General features: G+C 44.9%; 1 protein-coding gene across 1 annotated transcript in view; it reads left to right on the top strand.

Annotated features, from left to right (window-relative positions):
• Window positions 1-14,263, top strand: part of LOC137374908 (endothelin-converting enzyme-like 1) — a 127,148-nt gene that overhangs the window by 86,865 nt on the left and 26,020 nt on the right. The window contains exons 14-15 of the mRNA XM_068041490.1: window positions 3,153-3,218; window positions 3,309-3,404. Coding sequence (XP_067897591.1) covers window positions 3,153-3,218; window positions 3,309-3,404 — 162 coding nt within the window. The remainder of the gene's footprint in view (window positions 1-3,152; window positions 3,219-3,308; window positions 3,405-14,263) is intronic.

Raw genomic sequence — 14,263 nt, 5'->3', positions numbered from 1 at the left:
CCAGCCAGCTGATATATCTCTCTCTTTGAAGAATCCCTGCTCTTGAAAAGCAAATTCGGCATCAAGTTGTACTGTTGCCTCCTGCATTTGAAGACATCCTGAATGTTTGCAGAAACCTTGCATCTTTAAAAAACTTTGCATCGAATGTGTGAAAACTGAAACCTATGTTGCTGCGTACTTGATGTAAGACCTATGCGAAGCCTTCTGTAGCTGCATTTCTTGAAAGCCTACCCATGCTGTTCATCAACATTGCCTAGAAAAATTCCTAGTGGCAGTCGCCTATTCACCTTTGGGACACCTTGCCAAAACACAGGACTTCCAGACCTTCTTTTAAGCATAAATGTTTTTTTTTATTCCTTCTATTTCTTTGTAACAGCTGTAAACAAAAATCCCTTTTTTTCTTGGTTAACCGGTTGTGTATGAATGTGTGCGTGAGGGCTAGGATAAAAATAAAGGGCTTTACTATTTCCATTTGCATGAATATTGACTTTATTATTGGTTAAGACTTGGGGTATAATAAACAGATAATTTTGTTGTTTATTAAAGAAACCTGGTTGGTGTGCTTTATTCACCATCTGATTGACTGTTTTGGTAAGTGGGAAAATTTAAATATATGTTGTGACCTGCGGAGAAGTGGGACTGAATTAACAGGGCACTCCTCCTACCTCGGTTGTGACAAGATCGAAATGATTGAACTGCTGTAGAGAATCATGGTTAGGTATGTTTGTCATTTGATATTTTAGGGCCAAATTTTCCTCTGCTATGCCATCCAAAATTGGACAGAATAGTGGCGGAAATGGGGGTGAAATTAGATGGTAAGGCCAAACATCACTTTAGTGCTTGATCTCAATTTCCCTTCCCTTATCCACTCTCAACTGCTGCTGATTGATCCTTCCTCACCTGCCACATGCTAATGGTGGCAGGATGGACATGGCCTGGGCACTTGGCCCATTTACCTCCTGTTTATCAAATGACAAATATACTTAACCATGATTCTTCTGTTCCCATGGTTCCTTGGGATCACCAAGTAAATCATGGCAGTAGACCTGAGATAGCTGAGAATGGAAGGAAACAGTCAAGTAGAGGCATTGTAAGAGTCATTTGGTAGTACAGAACTTGAGTATTGCTGAAAACAGAGATATTTTGTCACAGCTTTTCATCCTGCACTCATCAAGACAATTCGCAATATTACCAATTTAAGGGATGCAACAAATTTATACTATATGAGAAGACAGTGCTGATTGGTTGACAAGTGGACTTTGATTGGTAGAGGCATTGCCATGGAGAATGCACCAGTTTATGGTGACTGACAGTTAATTGCCAAGTTTTGTTTGAAATTTAAACCAGGCAGCTTGACTCTGATTGGCCAAGGTATTGCCCTGAGGAATGAACCAGTGAATGGCTGTGAATTATTTTGTTTAGCTGAAACAGGCACAATGTGTGTCCACGATCTTTCTGTCTGCAAAGAACAGGGCATTGGGTATTAACATAAGTAGCTTCCAGTATGTGCAAACGCACCACACTGTGAGCCTATCTGACAATCTTAAATTGGTTGTCAACGTAATTCTTAGCACACTGAGGATTATTTAGCAAATGTTGTCTAATCGCGGAATCACATCTAATGTTGGACACTGCTTTGAGTTTTGCATGCACGGACTGGTTGGGTATGGCCTGTACCCATTGCAAACAGCAGAAGGGACATGTTGTTTGATACGATCCGCCAGTTTTTGGGACATACGGCCTATATATCTAGCATCACACTGGCATTGAAATTCATATATCACATTACTCATTTGTGTGATAGGTAGAACGTCTTTTTGGCTTGACAGCAGCATCCTCTTAGTGGCGAACAGCATATGTGTTGCTACTGCATAATAGCAGCATGAAACAGCTAGCTTCACCTGTTGCTCAAATTTTTGGGATACATTACCCTTCCAGAGTCCACTTGCCAACCAATCAGAACTCTCTTCTCATATAGTATAAATTTGTAGCTTCCCTTACATTGGTATTCTTGCGAATTGTCCTGATGAGTGCAAGACGAAAAGCTTCGACAAAATGTCTGTATTTTCAGCAATACTCTAGAGGCATTCTCTTCCTCCAATTGCTTACCTGATGAAAGCCTTACTGTCAACCGAGGATCTTCACACACTGAGCTCCTCCATTCTTTGACCCCTGAGGCAGTTTGCTGCAGCAACAATCTTGCTGAAGTACTGTAATCTGTGCTTGCTGATCGGAATCCCGTTAATGCCTGCCATGACAAGCTAATGATTCTTCGCCAGGAAACTGGGCCAGGGTCATGATGGGGTCACAATGGACAAAAGCCCAGTCATGACTGCTGTTTGCCTTTTAAATTATCCCTCTGTGATTAGCTCCCTCATCCTGCTGCCCCCAATGCCCCTAATTGGGTGCCACACTAGGCTCCGGGCCAATTAATGGCTGACTCTTTGAAAATTGCGTTGCGTTACTGACGCTGATGTGGTGCAGGATTGGGACTAGGAAATGTTCTGGGCTTCAGGTTCCTGCTCCCGGAATGAAAATTCAGCCCTGGGTATCAAAATCCCCACCAGACTTGGATAGTCCGGACTTGAAAGAGGCTAATAGTAAAGGTGAGCACTGCCTCTCTGCCCAACTGGAAATATGCTGATCTTTGACGAACCACTTTCTTGGGTTTTACATATTCACATTAGGCTGCTCGGCAATAAATTTCTTGAAAGGTAACTCAGACTGCTAATTACAAATTATCAATGCATGATGAAATTTAGATTAAAGCTGGTTCCATTTTTAAACTTTACATTTTCTGCTATCAAATATCATGATAGAAGAGATGTTTAGACAAAACAACAAAATCGAGTCAATATGAAAAATACCGCACCCCCAAATAAGACAATAAGATTGTGATTTTCAGAACATGTGTGATACTTTGTGGAAATCTATCAAGGCATAGACAAAAAATTTGAAGGGCTATGAGGAAAAGGCAACGGAGTGGACTAGCTGAGTTGCTCTTACAGAGAGCAGGCACGGACACAAGAGGCCAAATGGCCCCCTTCTGTGCTGTAACCATTGTATGATTCTATGATTTTAAAGGGGGTAATTGTTCATCAGAGTACATTCTGTCGACAGTATACTTTGCTACTATTGGTCTCCCTCTACAGGTCAATGGCCAACTTACACTTGGAGAAAACATTGCTGATATGGGAGGACTTAAACTTGCATACCACGTAAGTGAACTTGTAGAATTTCTTTATACAAATGAGTTTTTCAAAATATACAATAACCTATAGCCAACAGCCATCTTATCTATATTCCAGGCTTATCAGAAATGGATTCGAGATCATGGTCCTGAACGTCCCCTTCCAGGCTTAAAATATACCCACAACCAACTTCTATTCATTGCATTTGCTCAGGTAAAACACAATGTTATTTCGCACAATGATTTAAACAAGTTTATTTGATTTTTGATAAAGGGCTTTTCATAAACTCCAATTTTGAATGCATAAATGGTGACAGGAGACACATATGCAATGCAAAGCATTGTTTATATCTGTGTGAATAAATGTAACTTCAGGTCTGAATTGTTCTGTGTATTATCGGTTGATGATATAAGGGTGTAATTATTATTTTAGGGAGTTCAGGACAGACAACAGTAAATTCAAAAATTTACACGTAATATGAATTAATCTGGTGCCTTCATTAAACACACTTAGGGAAGCTATAACTTGCTATATTCAAATACCCATAATTTTACTCCACCCCAAAGAACGGGATGGTGGTGGGGTGGGGCGTAAAATGGAGTGGGAGATTTGGAGGGCCCTTCCCAACCCTCTCCCGCCTCAGCCGCCATTTTATGCGGGGCGGTAGTAGCGAAAACTGATCCGTCTGCCCAGGCCAGTCAAGGCCCTCAAGTGGCCAGTTAACAGCCACGTAAGGGCCTCCGCCCACCGCCATGGGAATTTTACCCTTGGCTGGTAGGGAGGCCCAGGCCTGAGAAAAGCCGCCAGACAAAACCAGGGGCCTTTCTGACGGACTGGTGGGGGGCGGGGGGGGGGCCTTCTGATCGGGCACCCTGTGCCCAACGGAGAGCTACCCCCAATGCCCAACCACCCCCAATGTCCAGCACGCCCCCCATCCCCTAATTGACACCCCTTGCCTTGCTGGGCCCGACCAATCACCCTCAACAAGGCCCCAAAATCTCACATTCTGTTCGGGGCCATCCTTCCTCTTCAGACTTCAGCTTGGTTGCAGTCCCAGCAGAGGCCACCACTCCCGGTGGAGCTGCTGTGTCTAAGAGCTGCCGGCCTGCTGATTGGACAGCAGCACCAGTAGGCGGGACTTCCTGCCTCAATGAGGTGGAAGTCCCGCCTAAGCCCAGGTAGGGGCCTGGGGACCATAAAATCCGGACTGGATCTCCAGGCCCAGTGGGTGTGGGATCGCCACCGACTTTTCGGTCGGTGGATGGCTCCCATATGCCAAGGGAAAAATTCCAGCCATTAATTCAAATCCCACCATGGCAGCTGGGGGCATCTACTTGACAATGTAGAAAATTGCCAAGGTATGTCCTGTTCACATAAAGCAGGATAAATCCAATCCTGCCAATTACCGCTCCAATAGTCTGCACTCAATCACCAGCAAAGTGATGTAAAAAGTCATCAACTGTGCTATCAAGTGGCATTTACTTGGCAATATCCTGGTCACAGATGTTCAGTTTGGGTTTCACCAGGACCACTCAGATCCAGACCTCATCACAGCCTTGGTCCAAACATGGATAAAGAGCTGAATTGAGGTGAGGTGAAGTGAGAGTGCCTGCCCTTGACATCAAGGCAGCATTTGACCGAGTGTAGCGTCAAGGAGCCCTAACAAAACTGGAGTCAATGGGAATGGGGGAAAAGTCTCCACTGGTTAGAATCATACCTAGCACAAAGGAAGATAGTTGTTGGAGGCCAATCATCACAGCCCCGGGAGCTCCTCAGGGTAGTGTCCGAGGCCAAACCATCTTCAGCTGCTTCATCAATGACCTTTACTCCAACTTATGATTAGTTTAGTTTAGTTTAGAGATACAGCACTGAAACAGGCCCTTCGGCCCACCGAGTCTGTGCCGACCATCAACCACCCGTTTACACTAATCCTACACTAATCCCATATTCCTACCACATCCCCACCTGTCCCTATATTTCCCTACCACCTACCTATACTAGGGGCAATTTATAATGACCAATTAACCTATCAACCTGCAAGTCTTTGGCATGTGGGAGGAAACCAGAGCACCCGGAGGAAACCCACGCAGACACAGGGAGAACTTGCAAACTCCACACAGGCAGTACCCAGAATTGAACCCGGGTCGCTGGAGCTGTGAGGCTGCGGTGCTAACCACTGCGCCACTGTGGGGATATTGGCTGATGATTGCACAACGTTCAGTACCATTCTCAACTCTTCATTTACTGAAGCAGTCCATGCCCACATGCAGCAATATCTGGACAACATTCAGACTTGGGCTGATGTGTGGCGTGAATGTTACTAGCCACTTCAGTGCCAGGCTTTGACCACCTCCATTGAGAGAGAATCCAAACATCTCACCTTGACATTCAATGACATTACCATTGCTGAATCCTCCACCATCAACATCCTGGGGGTTACCATTGACCAGAAACTTAACTGGACCAGCCATATAAATCCCGCGGCTACAAGAGCAGGTTAGAGGCTGGGAATTCTGCAGTGAGTAACTCACCCCCTGACTCCTCAATGCCTCACTACCATATACAAGGCACAAGTCAGGAGTGTGATGGAATACTCTCCACTTGCCTGAGTTCAGCTGCAACAACACTCAAGAAGCTTGACACCATGCAGGACAAAGCAGCCTACTTGATCGGCACCCTATGTACCACCTTAAACATTCACTCCCTCCACCACCGACGCACAGTGGCAGCAGTTTGTACCTCTATAAGATGCACTGCAGCAACTCACCAAGGCTCCTTCAACAGCACCTTCCAAACCTGCAACCTCTACCACCTAGAAGGACAAGGGCAATAAACACATAGGAACACCACCAACTGCAAGTTCTCCTCTGAGTCACACACCATCCTGACTTGGAACTATATCTCCACTCCTTTACTGTCGCTGAGTCAAAATTCTGGAACTCCCTTACACCACTGTGGGTGTACCTGAATGACATGGACTGCAGCGGTTCAAGAAGGTGGCTCACCACCACCATCTCAAAGGCAATTAGGGATGGGCAATAAAGGCTGGCCTTGCCGGTGACCTTTACAGTCCATGAATGAATAAAAAAAAATCTTCATACTCGATGGGCTAAATGGCTTCACTGAAAGCTTATAGCCATTTTACTGAGGTCATACAGCCAAATTTCCTTTGAAGTTATTCTGGTTTCCTGGTATAACTCCAGCACATGGGGGCATGATCGACCACCACTTCCAAAATTTTCTGCTGCAAGTGACAGTGGGAAATCAATATATGCACCCAAATATGGACAGACATATATCAACAAAATGTTAATAACAGGAAAATGAAATACAACGTATTTAGAATTGTTATTACCAGGACAATTCGGGACACTGGGAATTCAGGTGTATTGCTGGCTTCTAACATTCCTATGGGAGGGAGGGAGATTTATAATTTCGGCAACCAACTGAAGTAATAATCATCGTTATTCCTGTAGCAACGCATTGGAAAATGATGTACAGATACTGGCCTAATGTAGCCAATCAAAAATGAGGTTGAACAGTAAAACCACAAATGCAACAAAACACCCCTTTGTGTCCCATTGTTAGACACCCTACAGCAAATATTCTGCTTATGATTCATAGCAAAAGATTATACTGTACAGTCATAGGATTGAAGTTAGTCACAGTTTTGGGGACTTAGTCCAGTAATATGCTTTGCAGACATCACATTTATTTTCCTTTGTTCAGATCTTCATAATCTCTGCATCATTCCCTAGCCTAATGGCTGGATTGGGGTTTCAGTGACATCAGAATGTCTATCCTGATCTAAATGCTCTTAGGAGAATCATGACAATGTAACAGATATGGAAAAATATTGGTCTAAAAGTCACTTTTGGGCAATAAGCGTTATTTCATGGAGTTATTCCTCTCAGTATAAGTTTCAACACAATTTTACAAACCCCAGCTGAAGGAAAATAGTTCTTCATTTGTGAGCAGCAACAATGTTTTTTAAGTTTAAATCTGCTCCCCCAAGTTCTCCTTTTACCAAAGCACTGTGATCTTCAAAAATATCCGGACTCCTCCCTCATGATCAGGCAATCTGTTCCCAGGTCTCTTTCATTGCTATCACTACTAATGGCCTGGCCATTAGTGGGGTGGGAGACAGCAGTGTGACACACTCTCTAGATTTTCCATCCGGGAAGCACCTGGCCTCCCCTTAATATCTCCCTCTCCTCTCTCTCCCCACCAACATCACAGCTCAGATCAGACTTCAAGTTACATCCAACCACTCAGGGTGATTACTGTCTCGTTTTTACATGGGATTCTCATATCTTTTGCACAATTTGCAGATGAACTTTTACTGTGGTGACATTAACTCTTTGTGTTCTTAATTTTTCCTTAACACTCTGCATGTCCACACCAAGAACTTGAAAAACAAACAAATCCCATGTGAGATCAAGCTGGCAATTACAGCATGACGCAGATGCAGCTTTTTCTTTTTTTTATTCTGTTTGAAGTCTCTGTACAGGAAGGGTTGTCCCATCAGAACAATGAGAGGAACCCATTGTGTGGCACACAACTTGTGATCTAAAACAGTTTTCTATTTTTATTATTTGGGGTTAACATCTGTATAAATTAGATTGTCATGGAATTCAGAGTATCTAAAGGAAATGAATCTGTATTAATAGCATTCTCTGAAATAACAAAAATCAAAAATATTTTGCAAAAATATTACCACTGTATTCAAGCTGATAAAGAGGAAATTAACTGTAGTGGCAAATACTTTTGATATAAAGTACTTACATTATTATTTATCTCGCACTGTTGCCTCAAACCAAGCCCTACCTGATAGATATCTTGCACAAGGAGATCCACTTCACTGATTAGATTTTTTTTTTTAGATTAGAGATACAGCATTGAAACAGGCCCTTCGGCCCACCGAATCAGTGCCGACCATCAACCACCCATTTATACTAATCCTACACTAATCCCATATTCCTACCAAACATCCCCACCTATCCCTATATTTCCCTACCACCTACCTATACTAGTGACAATTTATAAAGGCCAATTTACCTACCAACCTGCAAGTCTTTTGGCTTGTGGGAGGAAACCGGAGCACCCGGAGAAAACCCACGCAGACACAGGGAGAACTTGCAAACTCCACACAGGCAGTACCCAGAATCGAACCCGGGTCCCTGGAGCTGTGAGGCTGCAATGCTAACCACTGTGCCGCCCCTGTCAGGCAGGGAAGCCAAAATGAACAGGTCCAAAAGGCACTGTTCCATTCAGGCTATTAGTAAATTGGTAGAAGCAGTGTTCTCTTTAAAAGAACCATGCAGATTACAGAATCTTAGAATGATATAGCACTGTGCAGCTCTTTGGTAGAGCTATCCAACTAGTCCCACTCTCCTGCTCATTCCCCATAGCCCTGCAAATTATTTTCCCTTCAAGTATTTATCCAATTATCTTTTGAATTTGCTTCCACTGCTCTTACAGGCAGGTGACTCTAAATCAGAACTCACTGTGTAAAAAATTCTCATGTTGCCTCTAGTTCTTTTGTCAATCACCACAACTTTGCGTCCTCGGTTTACTGACCCCTCAGCCATTTGAAACAGTTTCTCACTCTATCAAAACCAATCATGATTTTTGAACACCTCTATCAAATCTTCTCTGCTCAAAGGAGGACAATCCCAGCTTCTCCAGTTTTGCCATATAACTGAAGTCCCCCATTCCTGGTTCCATTCCAGTAAATCTCTTCTGTACCCTCTCTGTGGCCTTGACATTCTTCCGAAGTGTAGTGTCCAGAATTGAACACAATATTCCAGCTGAGGCCTAACTTGTGTTTCATAAAGGTTTAGTAGAACATCCTTGCTTTTCTACACTATTCCTGTATTAATAAAGCCAAGGGTCCCATATGTTTTTTTAACAGCCTTCTCATGTTGTCCTGCCACCATCAAATATTTGAGTACATACACCTCCAGGTCTCTCTGTTCCTGTACCCCCTTTAAAATTATGCCATTTAGTTTATATTATCTCTCCTCATTCTTCCGACCAAAATGTATCACTTCATACTTTTCTGCATTAAATGTTTGTGCCCAAATCACCAGCCTGTATATGTCCTCCTGAAGTCTGTTACTATCGTCCTTATCATTTCCTAGTTTCCCAAGTTTTGTATCATCTGCAAAGCTCGAAATTATGCCCTGTATACTCAAGTCCAAAGCCAGATTTTTACTTTTGTTGGACGGGAGCCATCCACCGACTGAAAGGTCAGTGGCAATCCAACCTCCGCTTGGCCTGGGGATCTGGACCGCATTTTACGGTCCCCAGGCCTTCAAACATGGACAAGGAAACCTCCTGTTGATTACCACCTACCGCCCTCCCTCAGCTGATGAGTCAGTACTCCTCCATGTTGAACAGCACTTGGAGGAAGCACTGAGGGTGGCGAGGGCACAAAATGTACTCTGTGTGGGGGACTTCAATGTCCATCACCAAGGTGGCTCAGTAGACCACTACTGACTGAGCTGGCCGAGTCCTAAAGGACATAGCTGCTAGACTGGGTATGCGACAGGTGGTGAGGGAACCAACAAGAGGGGAAAACATACTTGACCTCGTCCTCACCAATCTGCCTGCTGCAGATGCATCTGTCCATGACAGTATTGGTAGGGGTGACCACCGCACAGTCCTTATGGAGTCGAAGTCCCGCCTTCACATTGAGGATACCCTCCATCGTGTTGTGTGGCACTACCACCATGCTAAATGGGATAGATTTCGAACTGATCTAGCAATGCAAAACTGGGCATCCATGAGGCGCTGTGGTCCATCAGCAGCAGCAGAATTGTACTTAACCACAATCTGTAACCTCATGGCCCAGCATATACCCCACTCTACCATTACCATCAAGCCAGGAGAACCAACCCTGGTTCAATGAAGAATGCAGGAGGGCATGCCAGGAGCAGCACCTGGCATACCTCAAAATGAGATCTCAACCTGGTGAAGCTACAACACAGGATTATCTGCGTGCCAAACTGCGTAAGCAGCATGCGATAGACAGAGCTTAGCGATCCAATAACCAACGGATCAGATCTAATCTCTGCAGTCCTGCCACATCCAGCCATGAATGGTGGTGGACAATTAAACAACTAACTGGAGGAGGTGGCTCCACAAATATCCCCATCCACAATGATGGGGGAGCCCAGCACATCAGTGCGAGAGATAAGGCGGAAGCATTTGCAACAATCTTCAGCCAGAAGTACCGAGTTGATGATCCATCTCGGCCTCCTCCTGAAGTCCCCAGCATCACAGACTTCAGCCAATTCGATTCACTCCGCGTGATATCAAGAAACGACTGAAGGCACTGGATACTGCAAAAGCTATGGGCCCTGACAATATTCCAGCAATAGTACTGAAGATCTGTGCTCCAGAACTTGCCATGCCCCTAGCCAAGCTGTTCCAGTACAGCTACAACACTGGCATCTACCCTGCAATGTGGAAAATTGCTCAGGTACGTCCTGGACAGGTCCAACCCGGCCAATTACCGCCCCATCAGCCTACTCTCAATCATCAGCAAAGTGATGGAAGGGATCATCAACAGTGCCATCAAGCGGCATTTGCTTAGCAATAACCTGCTCAGTGATGCTCAGTTTGGGTTCCGCCAGGGCCGCTCAGCTCCAGACCTCATTACAGCCTTGGTTCAAACATGGACAGAAGAGCTGAACACAAGAGGTGAGGTGAGAGTGACTGCCCTTGACATCAAGGCAGCATTTGACCGAGTATGGCATCAAGGAGCCCTATCAAAACTGAGGTCAATGGGAATCGGGGAAAACCCTCCGCTGGCTGGAGTCATACCTAGCGCAAAGGAAGATGGTTGTGGTTGTTGGAGGTCAATCATCTCAGCTCCAGGACATCACTGCAGGAGTTCCTCAGGGTAGTGTCCTAAGCCCAACCATCTTCAGCTGCTTCATCAATAACCTTCCTTCAATCATAAGGTCAGAAGTGGGGATGTTCGCTGATGATTGCACAATGTTCAGCACCATTCATGACTCCTCAGATACTGAAGCAGTCCATGTAGAAATGCAGCAAGACCTGGACACTATCCAGGCTTGGACTGATATGTGGCAAGTAACATTCGCGCCACACAAGTGCCAGGCAATGACCATCTCCAACAAGAGAGAATCTAACCATCTCCCCTTGACATTCAACGGCATTACCATCGCTGAGTCCCCCACTATCAACATCCTAGGGGCTACCATTGACCAGAAACTGAACTGGAGTAGCCATATAAATACCGTGGCTACAAGAGTAGGTCAGAGGCTAGGAATCCTGAGGCGAGTAACTCACCTCCTCACTCCCCAAAACCTGTCTACCATCTACAAGGCACAAGTCAGGAGTGTGATGGAATACTCTCCACTTGCCTGGATGGGTGCAGCTCCAACAACACTCAAGAAGCTCGACACCGTCCAGGACAAAGCAGCCCGCTTGATTGGCACCCCATTTACAAACATTAACTTCCTCCACCACCGACACACAGTGGCAGCAGTGTGTACCATCTACAAGATGCACTGCAGCAATGCACCAAGGCTCCTTAGACAGCACCATGCAAACCCGCGACCTCTACCAACTAGAAGGACATGGGCAGCAAATGCATGGGAACACCACCACCTGCAAGTTCCCCTCCAGTCACACACCATCCTGAGTTGGAACTATATCGCCGTTCCTTCACAGTTGCTGGGTCAAAATCCTGGAACTCCCTTCCGAACAGCACTGTGGGTATACCTACCCCAAATGGACTGCAGCAGTTCAAGAAGGTAGTTCACCACCACCTTCTCAAGGGCCATTAGGGATGGGCAATAAATGCTGGCCTGGCCAGTGACGCCCACATCCCATGAATGAATTAAAAAAAAATTAATCTGAGGCGGGACTTTCACCTCATTGAGGCAGGAAGTCCTGCCTAATGGAGCTGCCGACCAATCAGCGGGCTGGCAGCTCTTAGTCCCAGCTGCGCCACCATTTTACGACCCCCTCCGCTACCAACCCGCTCTTTGGGGGGGGGGGGTGTAGAATTCTGGCCCAAGTCCTTAATACATATCAAAAAAGCAGTGGTTCTAAAACTGACCCCCAGGGAACACCACTGTATACCTCCAGTCTGAAAAACAACCAATCACCACTACTCTTTATTTTCTGTCCTTTAGCCAATTTTATATATATGCTGCCTTAGGAATTCTGAAGGGACTGTTCCCTCTAGACACCCTGGTCCACTCCTCAGTCAGTCCCAACAGCTCATCCCCTACCCGTGGCACCCTCCCATGCAATCGCAGGAGACGAAACACCTGCCCTTTACCTCCTCTCTCCTCACCATCCAAGGACCCAAACACTCCTTCCAGGTGAAGCAACGATTTACTTGTACGTCTTTCAATTTAGTATATTGTATTCACCTTTCACAATGCAATATCTTCAACATTGGGGAGACCAAACACAGATTGGGTGACCGTTTTGCAGAACACCTCCACTCAGTCCGCAAGCATGATCCTGAGCTTCCGGTTGCTTGCCATTTTAATTCACCATCTTGCTCTCACATCCACATTTCTGTCCTCGGCCTGCTGCAGTGTTCCAGTGAAGCTCAACACAAGCTCAAGGAACAGCACCTCATCTTCTGATTAGGCACTTTCCAGCCTTCTGGACTCAATATTGAGTACAACAATTTAAGATCATGACCTCCCATTTTGATTGATCTTTTTTAACCATGTGCTGGTCCTAAACTTGTTTTTCCTGTTTTTGCTTTTGGACAGAGCTGTTCATTATTCTGCCATTAACACTCTCTCTGGATAAATGCTTTGTCTTTTACTACAACTAGTACTACTCCCTTTGCCTTTTGTTCCATGACATCTTTTCATTTAATCTCTCCTGCCCTCTACCCTATCACAGACCGTCCCTTTTGTTCTTCCTCCCCCTCGCCCCTTTCAACAGCATAAAACCCATCATATTTCTACTTTCCTTTTGTTCTGAAGAAGTCACATCCGATTTGAAACGTCAACTCTGTTTCTTTCTCTTCAGATGCTGCCAGACCTGCTGAGTATTTCTTGCACTTTCTGTTCAGATTTTCAACATCCACAGTACTTTGTTTTTATTTTGGTGGGCATGTTTAATCAGAGGTTAATGTGGAATATAACACATTAGTTATACAGCAAAAACATACAACCATGACAAGTAGTGAGTACTGGTCCAGATCGGGCAGGACGGCTGCCTGCCATTAGCTTCTTCAGTCTTTGTACATACCTTCTGTCCTTCAATACCTTCAATCACTCTCACTTCATCCTTTCCTTATCGTATCTCAAGCTGTTCAGGTTTTCTTGTAGGTTTAAAAAACAGAAAATCAATTATTTATTGATCAATATGCCTTATCCTGAAATTGTCGCCACCGTATCCACTCACGCATTCCCTCACGCGCGCGCGCGCACGCACACACACACACACACACACACACACACACACACACACACACACACACACACACACACACACACACACACACACACACACAAAGAAACAGATTGAGAAGGGAAAAAGGAAAGTGGCTTTTATAGCTCATTAAATAAAAGGGACAGTAGCAACATGGATACGGAATTGGCTGAATGACAGGAAAGAAAGATTAGTGGTTAATGGATGTTTTCCGGGCTGGTGGAAGGTTTGTAGTGGAGTTCCCCAGGGATCAGTGTTGGAACCCTTGCTTTTCCTGATATATATTAATGACCTAGACCTTGGTGTGCAGGGCACAATTTCAAAGTTTGCAGATGATACAAAACTTGGAAGCATTGTGAACTGTGAGGAGGATAGTGCAGAACTCCAAAAGGACATAGACAATTGGTGGAATGGGCAGACAGGTGGCAGAAGAAGTTCAATGCAGGGAAATGTGACGTGATTCATTTTGGTAGGAAGAACATGGAGAGACAATAAAGGGTACAATTCTAAAGGGGGTGCAGGAGCAGAAGGACCTGGGTGTATATATGCATAAGTCATTGAAGGTGGCAGGACAGGCTGAGAGAGTGGTTATTAAAGCATACTTTATGTACTTTATTAATAGGAGCATAGAG

The sequence above is a fragment of the Heterodontus francisci genome, chromosome 11 (genome assembly GCF_036365525.1).
Source record: "Heterodontus francisci isolate sHetFra1 chromosome 11, sHetFra1.hap1, whole genome shotgun sequence".
NCBI classification, from domain to species: Eukaryota; Metazoa; Chordata; class Chondrichthyes; order Heterodontiformes; family Heterodontidae; genus Heterodontus; species Heterodontus francisci.
Note: the sequence above shows the minus strand (reverse complement) of the source record. Positions and strands in the feature narration are given on the sequence as shown.